Source organism: Furipterus horrens, unplaced genomic scaffold (genome assembly GCF_987537825.1).
Source record: "Furipterus horrens unplaced genomic scaffold, mFurHor1.1.pri manual_scaffold_1, whole genome shotgun sequence".
Classification (NCBI taxonomy): Eukaryota; Metazoa; Chordata; class Mammalia; order Chiroptera; family Furipteridae; genus Furipterus; species Furipterus horrens.
In genome coordinates this window covers 9,229,105-9,246,413 of record NW_028327171.1, presented here as the reverse complement: position 1 = coordinate 9,246,413, position 17,309 = coordinate 9,229,105, and the positions used below count along the sequence as shown (strand labels likewise).

Below are 17,309 nucleotides of genomic sequence, written 5' to 3'. Positions count from 1 at the left end.
AGGCTGCAGAAATCTACCCTGTGACACCTCGAATTTGGACTTCCAGCTACCAGAACTGTTAGAAAATAAGCTTCTGTTGTTGAAGCAATCCAGGGTGTGGGATTCTGCTAGGACAGCCCCAGCAGACTAATACAGTGCCCTAATTTAAATCTGAAGGTCAAATTCCTCTAACCTACCGAAGCCCTACACTGAACAAAAATGAAGAAAAGCCACCATGAGTTTCTCTGAATACACAGCTATTATTAATTATAACACTCTTAAATCTTTATTATCATGAAAATTAGAGATGCCTTTGAAAATGGGCTACAGAGAACCAGAGCACAAAACAGAAAGATAGGAAAGGGCTCAGGTGTAAAACCCCAAAAGAATTAAATGGCAGCCTACTTGACAGGTAATTAAATTAACAATATATACATTGTAGCTTCCCAAAATAGCCCAAGCATTAACTAGAAAGTCTTTAGGGCTTTGAGGTCTGAACTGTAAGAGCAACAACTGAGTTTTCATTTTAATCCCATGGGCAGCAGAGAAAAACCAAGGATTCAGTTATTTGAAAACAGCTATAAAAGCAAATATGAGGCTTAAGATTGATGTGCCCATGTTCAGAGAACCCTGTTCAGAAACTTGCTGTGTTCAGTTTTCTGACTCAAGAGGCCTATTAAGAGTCAATCCAGACGACTTAAATAACTAAGGTTTTTTGTTTTCGTGAGGGGGGAGACTTACGAAAATAATAAGTAATTCAAAGCACAATCCCATTAACATGAATGTGTGTGTGTGTGTGTGTGTGTGTGTGTGTGTCTACACATATGCTGCCAGGTCTCATCCCTAACCAGCGGACAGGAGAGCTGAGCACTCAGTAACCCCTGCACCGCGGGCAGCTCCAGGGCTGTGCACAGATCCTCACAGTCGTCCTCTGCCCCTTGCCATATCAGTGCAGGGCAGTGCCTTGGCAGGAGTAGGCACAGGAGACACTCAACTGTGAAGGAAAACGTCAGGGGACAGTGACCTTGCTCTGAAGAGATCGACTTGAGCCCTCTGTCCAGGTGCTGCCCCAACCTGCTAGGCACCTGCCCCCACACTGAGGAAGAGCCCACAGCTGCGGAAAAGTTCAGTTCAGACACTCCGAAAGAAAGGCAGGCAGAGCGCTGGGCTTCTGATTATATGAAACTATTTTCTTATTATTTATGTCAGTTGTAACTGGAGTTTCTGTTACATGCAGCCAGATAACTGAGACAGACCTTCACTATTTCCTGAATTACCTCTGCATACTCTTAAGATTTTTATAAGCATATATTTATGTATTAATCATGTAATTAAATTTTTCATGTTAAGAGCAGATAAGAATTAAACACAGGGAAAAGAACTCAAAAAGATGATTTCAGTGATTTAAGCATAAAAGGGTCATATTTCAACCAACTCTGCTTATTATTTTCTTAATATCTTTAAAACAGAAGCACCTAGGGTCTAAATTACAGAGAAAGTAATTAGTAACTTATATCAACATTAAAAAAACACTAACGAGTCCAATTTAAAAAACATAAGTCACTACAGATACAGATGTATCATTCAGGTATTAGCTCGCCAACGATAAAATGGCCATTTTTAAAGCAACTCTAGTCTTCAAACAAGTCAATTATAACTAAAAATAGAATCCTGTAGGCCAGACAGTCCTTTTAGCCCCAAGATGCTACTGCTAAACGGAGTCTAACCAGAGCCTACTAACAGGCCCTGACAAACCCAATGATGATGATGCAGGATTTAATTTGCAAAAAATAAAATAAAATAAAATCTATGTAATACCTTTGATCTGATGAGCAGGAGGGCTTACTAAGCTACAGAGGGTTTGGCACCAGGTGAGAGCCGGTTAACAGAAGTCAAGAGGGACCACCTGTTCTCTGTGCACACAGGCAGCAAGGTGGGCTGGCACACCCTAAGCACTCTGCCCACAGTCACCCTGAACCCTGACACTAGCCCTAGGAGAGAGTGACACTCTACATTTGGAAACCGAGGCACCAAGAACTCCCCTAACTGGCCCAAGGTCAAACCCCTAGTGAGCATCAAAGCTGGGACTGACTCAGCCAGGCAGCCGGGCCCTGGGCTCAATGTTCTCTACCGCTCTGAGCTGCTTTCTGTTTCTTAATTTTATCGCAGCTCAACACGAAGGCGTGCTCTGGCGTAAGACGGAGGAATCTGCATGTGGAGGGACGAGTGTCCCACATCTGAGTACTTCCTATTGGGACTCCAGAGACTAAGCAGCAGTGGACTGGCTGCACTGGTATGAGATGACCCATTTCAAGGCCCCCCCAAGCAAGAGGTTCTATGATTCAACTTCTGAACAAAAATGTCGAAGGAAATATATAGTTTTCCTAATACTTGCTTTACAGAACATTCTACAGTAACAGCCATTCTTTAAGCATGCTATTAACAAAAGAAGGCCAGAACTCATGAGTCAGCAGTTCATTCTCATTTGGAAACGTGTTGAGAGACCAGTGTCTTTGCCTGCCCACAGACCAAACGTTAATTTCTCAACAGCTTTTGGCAGAACAGACTTTCAAATGGACGATAAAAATGTCCAGGGTCACAAACTGGTAAGTCATTTTAGTCTGTTCCATAAAGGGTAAAGCAAATTTGCTAAAATTTATGCATAACGTAAATGCTATAATAAAAATTAATTAATGCTTCAGATTGGCAGCTCTTTCATGGGGACATTGTTACCTAATGCACACCCATGGACTACGGAAACCTAGGTATGTGCCCTCACAGGGAATGAAACCAGCAACCTTTTGATCACAGGACAGTGCTCCAACCAATGGGCCACACTGGTCAGGGCTAAAATAATATCTTTAAAAACAAAACAAAACAAAAAATAACATTGCCCTCCCTTTATGGGAAGGCACATATTTGAGAAGAAAGCAATGAACCCTCCTCCCACAGTTCTGCACCAGAGGCCAAGTTTAAAGAAGAGCAATTCCTACTGTGGCATCATGGGAATCACCTTCATGTGGTTGTCACTTGTTACATTTTGGCTTGCCACAATGAGGGCTGACTTTAAGTCACAGCTCAGTACGTGATGCCATGGCCTCTCTGGCTTTCACGGTATGCCTGTCCCATCTAGCCCTCCCCTCGATCCTTACTGTGACAGACACACACGCTCTCTTCCACTCTGCTTTTTCCACTTCCCCAGTACGAAGTCCACAGAGCAGTTACTTCCCCCGATAGGAGTACTCAAATGAAAAAAAGTACAAGGTATATTAGTGTTAATCAAGTTTTATACTGTGGAAATCTGTAGAAAAGGTACTACAACAGGTACAGAGAGATTAGTAGCAAAATATCAAGTCCCAAAGTCTTTTTCTTTTTCAACAGGAAGATAATTAGCACACGTGCCACGTGTTAAAGAAGTCTGAGTGACCTCTTGTAACCAAGGGGGACAAGAGTCCCCTCTAGCACTCAGAGACCAGACTAAAAAATCAGAGTCTAAACAGAAAAAGAAAGATTGGATAAATGCATCTAAATATAAGAATACTGAAGCATCAGCCTTCAACATTTTGTATATTTTAAAATTAAAAAATAATAAGATGACTGTAGCAGTTTGAACCAAGTTCCAGAAGAGATCTTGTGACTCCAGATAGCCTCTGCCCTGGGGGTGTGGATAAAAGGGACTTTCTCCGCATTCCCTATCACTTCCTTAACGACATTGTTCAAAATCACTTTCTCACTGGGGCCAACTACAGCTTTCAGCAGGTGTACCATTATGGAGAGGAATTCAGCGACACTTAGCAAAATGACATTGAGTTTCCCACAGCCCCAGCAATCCCCCCATAGATACAGCAAGCAGAACTGGAAGACAGACGCAATAGCCTATTATTCCGTGCAGGACTATCGGAAACAGCGCAAGAGGAAAGCATTCAGCTTCTACATGGGAGTCTAATAGGATGAACCGGGGAACAGCACCATAACTGACAAAGTCCCGCCGGGTTGTAGGCAGGACCGGGAAAGCTGTCCACGTGCTAGGGTACAGCGGGCTCCAGGGAATGCTGCGGAGAAAAGCAAGGTGGGGTGGCGGGTAAGCACGCACAGTTTCAATATCTCAACTAAGAGAAATACAAGTATGTATGAATTTTTTTTATGAAAGGAGAATACTTAGGTAAGAAATGGAACGGACAGAAAGGACAGGGATATATGCTGGATTGCTTTTAAATATACCTTGTTTCGTAGATTAGATTTTGAAAGATTATAAATATTTTACATCATTATAACACAAAATTAAATTTTTTAAAGCTTTCCCTAAAAATATGAAAAAATAAAACAAATGAATTTAAATGTAATGTATTTGGTAGTATAACCACAGAGAGAGGAACTATGACAAGGGGCTTTATTTACATTCTTAAACCTACAGTCATTTGACTGTTCCCGGCAGGATATACTCAAATGCCACGAAGAACTACTAAAAAAGTCTGAGATCTGTGTTCACGGGTCCTGCTGTTGATGGTAGAGTTAAAGCTGTTGTGCGGAGACTGCAAGGAGCACCTGTAGGCACCACATGGTGACTTCTTAGAAAGGCAGAGTGTCAGCCCACCCAGACCTGCTGAATCAGAAACTAGGCGCCATCTGGGGTTAGAACAAGCCCTCAGAGGACGGGGATGCGGCTCCTTCGAGATCCTCGCTCTAACACTGTCATCCCCAAGTAGCCATGAAAACAGAAAGAAAATACAGAAGACAGGACAGACAGTTCATTAAAACTCTGAAGTCCTGAATTTAATCAGTGTGAGCTTAAGATGTGCTTTGACTTTAAATTCCTAGCTCCATCCCCTGGAAAGGCCCTGCAGCATCCAGAAGCCCAAACCTGCAGCTTGGGCTCTCAAAATACCAGTTCCCACCACAGGGCATCGGGGCTCCTGGGAGAAATGGCTGGCTCCACATCTAGGGCAGGGAATGTACAGAATGAGTCTGGGACACCTTGTCATCCCAGATAGCAAAGACACTAACAAAGATGCCTACATCTCCGAGGCCAGTTGTTAAAGATGGAACAACCTTCTCGCCAATAAGGATGACAACTGAAATGGGCAGAACTTAAATCCTTAAGTTCTTAATAATACTTTAAAAAATCCACTTGATCATCACTGAAGGAACTAATGAATCAGCTTATTTTTAAAACAGTTAAGTAAAGGAAATGAATCAAGCACTTAATCTGACTTTCCTGTACACACAATACCTCTGGGAAACCAATAATATAAACATATATGTGTGTATGTACTTGTGTATATATGTATATACACATACACACTCCTGTAGAGAAATATTTCAACTAATGAAGAAGTGGTAAAGTTAGAATATCATCATCTGGCAGCCCTTCAGGAATCAGCGATACGGGAATAAATGGCGGCTAACATCACAACAAGAGAGGCCACCAGACATCATGCGCCAGCTGATGGAAGAGCACACCACCACCTACGAAAGGGTCTTGCCAAAAATGATCCAAAAATGATCCAACCCAAACCTGACCCTGCCTCTCGCTCCAACAGCCACCTCACAGGAAACACAGGGGGCAGAGCGTGGCGGTATTTAAGGACAACACAAGGCGCCGCTGGCCAAGTCCAGGAGCGGGGGGGACCCTGACACAGAATGAACAACCTGGGCTCCTGAACAATCGCCAAGAAACGAAAGGGAAATGGAGGGGAAACCAAGATTTTTAAGAAAAACTGAAAACACTTATCTAAAAACTTCATTTGGATACTAATTAATTGAAAGAGTTAAAAAATATTTCAGACACACTGTAAATGTAAACATTGACATATTTGAAATTAGGAAATTATGTAGGTGTTATAAAGGTTTTCTAGTTATGTTTTTTGAAGTCCCTATCTTTTGGAGACACATACTGTCTTAGTTCAGGCTGCATGACAGATGGAGTAGCTTAAACACAATTTTTTCTTCTCCCCCAGCCATTTGGTTCCTAGTGAGGCCTTTCTTCCTGGCCTGTTGACAGCCTCTGCCTCTCGCTATGTGCTCATATGACCGTTCCCTGGTGTGCACAGGTGCATAAGGCCACTGATTCTATCACGAGGGCCCCACCCTCATGGCCTAATCTAAGTCTGATTCCCCCCAGAAGGCTCCATTTCCTAGCACCATCACTTTGGGGATTAGGGCTTGGACATGTGAGTGGGAGGTGGAGACAAACATTCAGTCCATAACACATGCCTTTATAGATGAATTATGTGATGCCTGAGATTTTTTTCAAAACAATAAAGGATTAGAGGGAACAGGGAACATAGAGAAGCAAGATTGGCAAATTCGCCCCATTGTTATAGCTGGGTGATAGGTTTGTAAGGTTTCTTTATACTGTTGTCTATTTTTATACATAGTTTCAAGTTTCCACAATAAAAAGTTTGAAACGATACAATCCTCCCATTTCTCTTATCCTTTTCTCTTCCTTTTTTCCACAGCACTTATCACATATTATATAATTTCCTGTTTATGTATATTGTATATTTCCTCTTGCTAGAATGTAAGCTCTAAGAGGGCTGGTGTCTTTGTTCACGAATGTAACCCAAGCGCCTCCAACAGTGCGGGGCAGGTAACAGATGCTGCGTACATATTCACTGACTGGTGAAGCGAGCCTGACTCCTTCATATTCTACACCAGGGCCCCCAAAGGACAGGATATCCAACAGCCGAAGTGATGATGGGACTGGGTGTCAGAATATGTTCTCAGAATACGAACTTAATTTTAGATCATACTAAAAATTTCTAGTGTGGCTAACTCAGTGCTTAAGATTGCTAAAACAAAGTAAGTGATATTTTTATTTTACTTAACTCCATAGGAAACGCTTTCTCTGAGGGCTAATTTTAGGGAAAACACCCCTCCCATGAGAGCAGAGGATGTCTGACACCCCAACTATCTGGTAAAACTGTGGCAGGGGGGGAATCAGCCACCTGGATGCAGGTGCTCACTAGGCGGCACAGTCTTCACCTTCAAAATGACCTCTGACGCCCTTCCTGTTGTTCAGCTCGATGCTTAGAAACTTTCTCATGGATCCAGCCAAAATGAAAGTGCTGTAAATGGTGAGCTACAGATTTAGTAAAGATTACTACCCAAAGGGGTAATTGTTAGTTCCAAGGTTCTACCTAAAATTTTAGCTCTGTAATTGATGCAATGACTTCTAAATGCTAAACAGATCTGTCAAAAATGAGAAAAAATGTCCACATATATTTACCTGGTGAAGCCAAGGTCTAAACCTGCTGTCAGTTTCTTTGTAATTTCTCTCCTCACTTTTCTAAAAAATGTAACAAACAAGGGCCTAAAACAATACTGAGGAAGGAATCACAATGTTACAATTGCAGAAAAGGCTCATCTCGTTCTAAGAGATCATCCCACCTTGTATCAACTTCCAGAGCTCAATTTCCAGATGCCAAGGAAGGATTCCCTTGGTCAGGAGGACAGTGAGGACAGGCCTCCAAAGACGGGAGTGATAGAAAAACCCAAGACGCCCACTGGGTGCTGGCTGATACGCACCTGGCTGCGAGGGCAGATACTGTGCTTTAGGGATAAAGGGGCCCCCAGAACCTATGAATGGGACTTTGGAAAAAGGGCCTTGGTAAATGTAATTAAGTTTAAGATCGCAAATGAGATCATTCCAGATCATCTGGATGGGATCCAAGTGTCTGATAAAAAACAGAAGAGAAAAGTCAGGGAAAGAGAAGGCCTTGAGAAAGCCTTCTGGAGACTGAATGCCAAGAGCCCAAGAACACCAAGGATTTCTGGGAGCGGGAAGAGGGAGGAAGGAATCTCCCTTAGGGCCTTAGGAGGGAGTGCCACCCTGCTGACACCTTGATTTTCAACTTCTGGCCTCCAGAACTGTCAGAAAATTAAGTTCTGTTGTTTTAAGCCACCCAGTTTCTGATAGTTTTTTATAGCAGCTCTCCAAAAAACTAATACATATGGTATAAAATAGAAAAATGGCATGCATATTTTTTTCCTAGTGCTATTCCAATTCATCTTCTAGACATGGTTTTTGGCTATACCTCTTAAGTGTCAAAGTAAAAACAGGTAATTCTGAAGAGGTCTGATCACCAATAAACACAAAAAGAATCTCACTAATCATCAGGTACATGCACACCAAAACAATTACAATGACCGTCGGCTGGAAAAAGAGTTCTTAGATATGATATCAAAAACATAGCCCATAAGAGAAAAAAATTGATAACTAGACTTCATCAAAATTTAAAAACGTTTGTACTTCAGAAGACACCATTAAAAGAATTTTAAAAACCAAAGATTAAGAGAAAATATTCACAAATCATTTATCTGGATACAGGAAATGTATCCAGAAAATATAACAAACTACAACTCAATGATCATCTAATTTAAATATGGGCAAAAAATTTGAATAAACATTTCACCAATGGCTAATAAGAACAAGCAAAGATGCTCAATATCATTAATCATTAGGGAAATGGAAATGCAGATTAAAACCAAAATCAGATACCACTTCATGCCCACTAGGGTGTCTACAATACAATAAAAAGACAGACAAGTGCCAGCGAGGATCCGGATAAACTGGAACCTTACACACTGCTGATGGGAGTGTTAAGCGGTATAGCTACTTTGGAAAACAATCTGGCAGTTTCTTAACAAGTTCGCTTATCATACAACATAGTAATTCTGCTCCAAAGAATCTTTCCATGCAAAATGAAACACAAGTGCACAAAAAGACACACATGCAAATATTCATTAGCCAAAAACTAGAAACAATTAAAATGTCCATCAACTGATGAATGGATACATAAGACGTGGTTCATCCATGCAATGAGATACTATTCAGCAATAAAAAAGGAACAGATAACATTAAATGATGCAACATGGAAAAACCTCAAAAACACTGTTGTGTGAAAAAAGCCAGCCACCAAGACTGAGTATTACGTGATTTTATTTCTACAAAACATCTAGAAAACACAAGTTTATAGAGACAGAAAGCTGACTGTGGCTGCCTATGCCCAGACATGGGAGCAGGGATTAACTGCTAAGAAATACAAGGGAACTTCTTGGGGTGATGGAAATGTTCTAAAACTGAGTTATGGTGATGGCTGTCGTCGTCGTCGTCGTCGGCAGCCGCCCGTCTCGAGAGACGATGTTGTAGCTTCTTAAGAGTCTATCTGCACCGCCGAGAATGGCTGTGCAGTCCGACTCGGGAGTGACACGGTATCTGTCTCCTCCCGTGTTGAATCGACATCTTGTGATGACGCTGAAGCTACAGAGCCTGGGCAGGGTGATATGGAGGGTCTGCTGTTGCCCATGCAGCAGACCCCCCCTCTCTTCGCAGCTGAAGGGTCCAAGGTAAAGACGGAGTCAATACAGCTTGGCTTCAGGTGCGCCGCAGGAGTTGCCGGTGTTGACTGCAACGTCAAACCGCCTTAGGGACTCCGGCTCCGGATTTTCTGTCGGGGTTTACTCCCTTAGCCTTTCCCCTGAAGAGGTATGCCGCAAGGCAGCGGAGGTTTTTTGGAGTCAGAGTTTTCCTTCTCTGGGTGATGGCTGTACAACTCTAAAAATAAACTGATAGTCAAAGAATTGTGTACTTAGAATGGATAAATTTTATAGTATAAGGATAAAAGCTCAATAAACCTGTTTTTAAAAACTGATAGTTTTGGCCCTGGCTGGTGTGGCTCAGTGGATTGAGTGCCAGCCTGTGAACCAAAAGGTCACTGGTTCGATTCCCAGTCAGGGCACATGCCTGGGTTGTGGGCCAGGTCACCGGTTCGTTATGCGAGAGGCAACCAATCCCTGTTTCTCTCGCACATCATTTCACTCCCTTTCTTTCTCCTCCCACCAACCAAAGTAAATAAATAAGATATATTTTTTAAACTTAATAGCTTTCTCCCACCCATCAGACTGGCAAACAAACTTTTAAATGACTCCAATCCAGCACAGTAAATATAACTTGGAGTATGTACTGCTTTTTCACGGGGTGATTTGGAAACAGTTTTCAAAATTTAAACTGTTCTCACCTTCTGACCCAGCAATTGCACTCCTAGATTCCATTCTTTATCATAAAAAATGTATTCCTGTTTTATTGATGCATTTTTTTAAGGTTTCAAGTTTAGTTATGGGAAGTCACAGATATATCTTCTTTCAAGGCTTCATCCAAATGCCAAGGTTGACAGTCCCACAACCTAAATGTCCACCTCAGGAGCTGAACCAGTGATCGGAGAATGTTTTGGTTTGGATGTAGTTAAGTTTCTACTGACATGTAGTAAAGAAGTTGTATCTGAAAACAACTCCGAGGTCCAGTTCAGAGAACAGAGTCCCTAGCATACTAGTTAACTTTATTTCTTTTCCTGGATTAACATGTATTTCCATGGTCAAAAACTCTAATCGGAAAATGTTCCAGTATCAAAAACAAAAACTAAGCATATAGCAGTTTGCTTAAAAACAAGTCTGAGTGATAAGAATTCAAACTCTCCAAGCATTTTCTGCTTGGAGAAAATATGTATTTAAGAAAATAACTATGCCATCAAAAGTTTCTAACATACAGAAGCATCAAATGACACACAGCATTTTTTATTTACTGGGCAGCTACTATGTGCAAGCACTGTTCCAGGTGCTGGAAACGCAACAGTGAACAGAACAGATAAAATTCCTGCAATTCTGAACCTCACATTCTAGTTTGTAGGCCATCTGGGTTAGGGGCAGAAAAACAATAAACCAGGAAAAAAACAAGTATTTAAGTCAGGAGGTGCTGAGCCAAGAAGACTGAATAAAGTCAAAGCGATGCTAAACAGTACGTGGAGTGAAGGGGTGGCCCCTAAGCAGCCACCAGAGGAAGGAAGGACCCACTGAGGATGAGCAGGGCCACACCGACCCCGCTAGAACAGGGCGCAAAGGCCGCAGAGGGAGTGGGCTGCAGCCAGGACCTCAGTGCTGGGGGGCAGGAGGGGGGTACATCAGGGAGGGTCCTGTAGCCCACAGAAAGGCCTGTGAATGTTCTGCTGAGTCACTGGAGGGGTCTGAGCAGAGGAATGACATGCTGTGACTTCTCTTTTAGAGGGATCACCCTTAACCCCACAGAGAACTGGCTTCAAGGGGCTGAAACAGAAACAGGGAGGCCAGCTGGCTGGCCACTGGAGTAGCCCCGGGAGAGATGAAAAGTGGCTTGGGTTTGGCAGAGCAGCAGTAAAGGCGGGAGAAGTGGCTCAATTCTAAGTAAATGTCAAAGATAAAATGCTATTTGCTGATAGACTGAATGTCAGCTGTGAGAGAAAATAGAGGAGTCAGGAATGACTCCAAGCTCATCAATTTTTAATTTAAAAACCAAATATTCTCTAAGACTGAAATACTGTGAATAGATTGAAAACGTACGTTAGGAGTAGTTACAGAAGAAAAATTTGATTAGGAAAGAAGACAGGAGGAAAGGTAAGAGAGGGAGGAGAGGAAGCCACGAAGACTCTGAGGCTAACACAGTAGGAGGCTGTTCAGAAAGAGATGTGTCTGTAGCTTAAGGGGTTCAGAACAGGCCTCCCCAGTATGTGCCGATACGTGCCACTTTGGCATGTGGATTATTTTGATGTGAAGGCAATGGAGGCCCTTTGGGTTCAAGAGAAACTTTTACCTCTCCCTTAATTTAAATTAGGGGCCTTGCCAAAATAAGAGTTATCACCAGAAATAACTTTTTTTGACCTCTCTATAGGACAGGGCAAACTTCTAATTACTATGCATCTGTTCTCACCACCCTGCAATGACCCTCTTCCCCTCTGTAGCCTCAGGACCCTTATCTCATCCTTAGCTTGGAGCGTCATTTAGCCCTCCCTTCCCATGTCTGTCCCTGATCCTCTCATGCATGTGAGGTCGGTGACTCTCTTGTGTATATGGGGTTCCCATACATATGTACGTAATTAAATTTGGTTATTTTCTCTTGCTATTCTGTCTCATGTCTATTGATTTTTAGAGCTGCTGGAAGAACCTGGAAGGGTGGAGAAAAAGTTCTTCTACCCCAACAGAGCACTTAAGGCCATGCAGTCTTTCCCCCTACCCCAAGTCTATCATCTAGATCTGAAGTCCCCAGCGAGAGCGAGGGAACAGGACATCTGCAAGTGATCCCGTGAGACCACACACACAAAACTGTGCCATTCGTGTGGAAAGACACTCTGTCAACTGGCGAAAAACATTTTGTAGACAAAAAATTTCTTCGGCAAGTCACTTGCATTTCCAATAAAAGATGACCAACTCAGCTTTTCCTCTGTCACTGAGTAGGCCACACCATCATCATATCAGTTCCTTTCCAGGAAACATCGGCTTCTATGCTGGGTCTGGCACACTGGATTACTTCAGAGTCACCAGCACTTTCAAAAAAATCAGACCCTTGAGTTTCATTTGCATAAACCAAATTTTTCTTTACTAGAAACTCTGCAGAAACACATCTTGCAAATCAGGTATGTGAAGTGAAGTTCAAATAGACAAAAAAGTTTTCACTTCTAAATTACCAGTTCAAATCTGCCCTAGAGGCAGAGTAATATACTAATAACATGGGTTCCCAAAGTGTATCCAGGTGCCTCAGGGTACCAGCAAGTCCTGAGAGACCCCGTGGGATAGTTTAAATTATGAGGACACAGCAATGCTAGAGATGCAGCAAACCCTACTTCAGGTGTTCAGTTTCAGTATTAGATCATGGTGCATTCCTTTCAGTGACGTCATTATCATCACAAAACAGGGTGGTTGCTGTGATAAAAGTACCACACACAAAAAATAAAAATAAAAGAAGAACTCAAAGAGGGTCGCAGGGTCCAATCTGACTCCCGGGATAGACGTTGTGCACCCCCAAGAGGTGCAGCCATCCTCTCAGTACGTTACGGTGGTTATCTAAGGATGAAACAAACATTTTTCTTCCCATTTATGTGTGGCTTTTTTTTCAAATAGCTACTGTTAGGACATAATACTTAATAAAATTATTTGGACCTACCTACTTAATAAATGGAATTATTAGGTGTTCTTTTCTGGCCTAGAGGTGCCAGGGAAGAATTACTGAGACACTAAAGCCATCGTGAACAGAGGAAGTTTGGGAAGCTCTCCTTAGCCGGTACATAACACTTTTTGCATGTTGATCGCTCTTCTGAGTGCTTCACAATATTCATGCTTTTAAATCCAAATCCCCCTATCAGGTTGGTACTATCACCATGCCAAGTTCACAGATAAGGACGAGATTATGGAAGTCTCTAGGTCACACATGTAAGGCCTAACTGTTTTTAACCGGACACAGGGAGAAATGACACAGAAAGCAAAGGAAGCACATGTGGGGTGCCCCTGGCCCCTGTGCCCCAAATATGCTCCATGGGACAACTGAGGCTTCCTAAGAACTGCTTCTCCCACTTCGCAACTGCTGGTTTGCTATTGGCTTAAGAATCCAATACGGACCAAGACTTGCACTTATGTGTACCAATTTTTTTTAAAGACATTGTAGGTTACTTTTCTCATAATGAAACTGAGATAGTGGTTAAATCATAAGCACCGTACTTTCAGTATTGGTGGAAAACTGCAATATGAAATTTTTAAAACTTTAACCTACAAGGGGGAGAAAACAGAAACTCCAACCAGGTACAAAGTATTACAGATCTGCTCATTTTTGTTGCCTTCTTCCCCCTTTCAAATTTTATAATATCAGACCTGGAACCCCAAAAAAGGAGATTCAGAAAAACGAAATAGGCAATAGAAGTGATGGGTGAGAATAGATCCTTTGGAAGGAGTTTTGTCACTTTTCAGATACTATACAATCCCGTATTGATACTATGTGCCATTCTAGGCGGGATACCAGCACTGAACAAGGAAAAGTCACAAATCAGTGGAATGACAATAACTCTGCCATGAACGAGATAGCTGGAAAGGGAACATATCTTTCCTAACATATCTTTGGATCAGAAACCTAAGTCTTTATTCTAAAGCAAAAAATTGACCCAGTGATTGAAAAAAAAAAAAAAAATCTAAACTAAAACTTAAAATTGGATCAAATGGATCTGCTGGATTCGTTTCAATTTCACTGTGCATTTTTCATGATTAATAAATTATACTATAGGTATTCACGTGGCCACGAGTAGGTGATTCATCACCCATTGTCCCAAGGTTGTAAGTACCACCACTGTTCACCTGGCACCCCTGTCAGATACCTTTCAGATGCTGACTCCAGTATTTACAAGCTCTTGGCTCTGAGCAGATCCCCTGCCTTCGCTGCAGCTGAGCCCGGAAGGCAGCAGGATCCAAAACTCTTAATTATGGACCGAAGGCCATTAACATTTCTAGGTAGCTTCAGAATGTTAAAATAATTCAGCAAGGTTTTCAAGCAATAATGAGTTCTATCTACCTCTAATCTCAGGGTTCTTTCCATTCTTCTCATGGCCACACATAAACAGTTCCTAAATTTACCTGAGCCAGTTACATTCTACATTCTTCTCAGAAAGGTCTACGCACAATTCATTGCCACTGAAGTAAAACGTTCCAAATTCTTCGAAAAAAGCTAAGAACATGCACAAATTCTGCTTTCGTTTTAAAATGAACAAACAGCCTCATAAGGGCCTATGGCTAGATAAGTATTCAAGAAGATGTACATGGACTTTTGAAAACAAAAATGTTGCACACTAAGAGAACTCTGTACATAATATCAAAAAGTGTGAAGCCTCTGGGTGGATTTTTTTTTAAGCAGTTTTCCTATCTTTGCACTGCTTAGACTAGCTCCTCCCTCCAAGCATATATAGGTGAAAGAATGGAACAAGGTAAGTGTGAAGTGAAACCAGGACAAGTGCCACCAAAGCTTCATTCAGCCCCAGAGACACTAAAATGTCATTTCAAGGCTGAACTATGAAGGCAGCCTTTCAAAAAGTTTTAAAATCTTTTAACTTTTCAAGGGATCTTTCCCACTTCTCACTAACTTCCCCTGAGAGTTGACTGAAGCCACTTTCTTTTCTGAGATGCCTATGAACACAGATACCGTCCGTGCAGACAGAACTTGGGGGAAAACACAGGGCGGAACCTCCACCAACATTAACAAATCTGCCGGAAAGGAACCTGTCCCTCGGCTACCCGTCACGCACATGCGTATGACACCAAACGTGAACACAGATCTCAAACACTACTCGTCACGCTGAACACAGCAGAGCTTTAGGAACCTCTCAGAAATGTACGGACGCGACACATATAGAAACACACTGTTATTAAAAGGTAAGCTAAGGCTACGAGACGTAATTAGATGTGTGTGCCCCTACAAGCAGTATTTATGCAGTACTCACAACGTGCACACCATCTGGAGAAAGTTTTAAGAAACCTCCCCTGAAGCCTACACTGAGCAGGGCACTGGCCCCTGTGCCCCAGGACTCAGGTGGCACCTGGGAATCCGCAGGGCAGAAGATCAATGCCACACACCTGTCCCTTCGGACTTAAGATGCAGTCCTGAGTAAGACTTTCAGTTGCAAGTATTCTTGGGGGGGGGGGGGGGCGGGAAGGGGGAGGGAAGGGGGGAGGGGGGAGGGCACAGCTATTGCTGAACCACGCCAGTCTCCAAATTTAAAGGAAGCCGTCTATTTCGATAAGGAAGTGTACCAACTAAAGATGAAGCAGCCAACAAACTTTAAATATACAATTTCTCAGGGATCTGACGAGAGGGAGCATTCAAAGAGCGTGTCCATTCATCAGGAAAAAATTGTTTTTTTTAAACAGGAAGAAAGAGACATATATAGTCTCCTATGGTCTGGCCGCCCAGACTTTGCTGTAGAAAGTGCTTCCTTTCTGAGCATAGAAGGCCATATGAATATACCTCTCTGCTAATAACCTAAATGTCAGCCAACATTTTAACCCATTAGTGTTTTTTTTTAAGTACTTAATTCTAAAGTTACAGCTGTAAAGGCGCAGGTCTAGGTGTCCAGAATGTGGACTCACGAGCCTAACCTCTGCGGTCTCGTCTGTGAAATGGGTTTCTCCCCTGTAACAGCGTAAGGGCAGGTGCGGGCCTGACGGGCCCAGGTGATGGGCTGTGGGAGACGACGCGCGCGTGGCACAGTCCTGGCTCCGTCGGGGGAGCTGTCGCGCCCGCGCCAGCACCGATCTGCACGGCTCTGACCGACTGCCTGCGCCGTTCACCATTTAACACTTTACTGAAGTACAAACCCGCGTCTTCTAACAAGATAAATGCACGCCAACTTCGTCCACGCTCCCCAGTCTGCGAGCCACGAGGGCCCTCCCTGGGGTCGGGGAGCGGTGGAATCGGGAGGACAACTCGACCCCCAGCCGGGAGGACGGTCGGTAGGGCGAGTGGCCGAGCCTGGGGGCTGGACGGGGGCACGGCAGGGCCCCCATCCTCGCCCTCCAATCGGAGCACGCCCTGCCCCGGGCGCTGTCAAAGTGCAAGGAAACGGCCCCGGGAGGACGTCTCCTGCGGGGTCGGAGGTCACCCGCGGAGTCGAAGACCCGCCGCAGCTGCTGCCCCGGCTACACCTGCATCCAGGAAGCAGCCGGGCCCTTAGCGCCGGGGTCAAGGGGCAGCGAACACTGGCCGGGCTGCTTGCAACGGCCGCCGCCCCCTCCCGTGCCGACGGGCACTTACAGGTGACGATGGGCTTGTTCTCCATGGTGTAGATCACCGGCGGCAGCTGCTCCTCAGGGGTGTCCATGGGCGTCCGGCGTCACCGGCCCGGCCCCGCGCGCCCCATGGGCAGCCCCGAGGCCGCACCCGGCCAGCCCGAGTCTGAGCGGCACCACCGGCCGCAACACGGACGCCTGCCCGGCAGCGGGAGGACAGTTCCCTAGCCGGCCGCCTGCAGCTGCCGGCCGCATCCACTTCCGGTGCCGGCGCCGCCGCAGTACCGCTTCCGGGACGCGCATCTTAAAGGGGTGGCCTTCCCGCCCGAGCTAGCGTTTCCCTCCGACAGAAAGGCGGCCGGGTGGCACAGCGTGCTGATAGAGAACGCGGACGAAAGTGGGCGGCGGTAGCTGCCGGCTTCTGTGCAGAGCAGTAGTGGCTGCACGTCTGGGAGCCACCCCCGAGACCAGCATCTCCTTTGGGCGGACAGGGCACCAAGCTTCCCAGGATGAAGAGGACGCAGCGGGGCTCCCATGACATCGTTCCTCCCGGAGTGTACGATGCCCAGGATGGATGCACGTGGCCGCGAGGGCCTCCTCCGCCGCTCCACCCTGCAGCTGGTGACGCAGGTGGGCCCAGCCCCACCTCGCAGATTCCCCAGGCGGCAGCCACAGGAGATGGGGGTCACTGACAGCCGGTGGACACGGACACAGCCCCTGGGGGTGAATGAAAAGGACGTGTGGACTGAGACGACCCTGGCTTG

The 17,309-nt window shown here is 44.5% G+C and overlaps 1 protein-coding gene across 1 annotated transcript in view; it reads right to left on the bottom strand.

Moving 5' to 3' along the window:
• The window catches only part of TRAPPC10 (trafficking protein particle complex subunit 10), a 78,324-nt gene extending 61,542 nt beyond the window's left edge, over positions 1-16,782 (bottom strand). The window contains exon 1 of the mRNA XM_090272141.1: positions 16,571-16,782. Coding sequence (XP_090128267.1) covers positions 16,571-16,637 — 67 coding nt within the window. The 5' untranslated portion in view covers positions 16,638-16,782. The remainder of the gene's footprint in view (positions 1-16,570) is intronic.
• Positions 16,783-17,309: the final 527 nt, after the last annotated feature.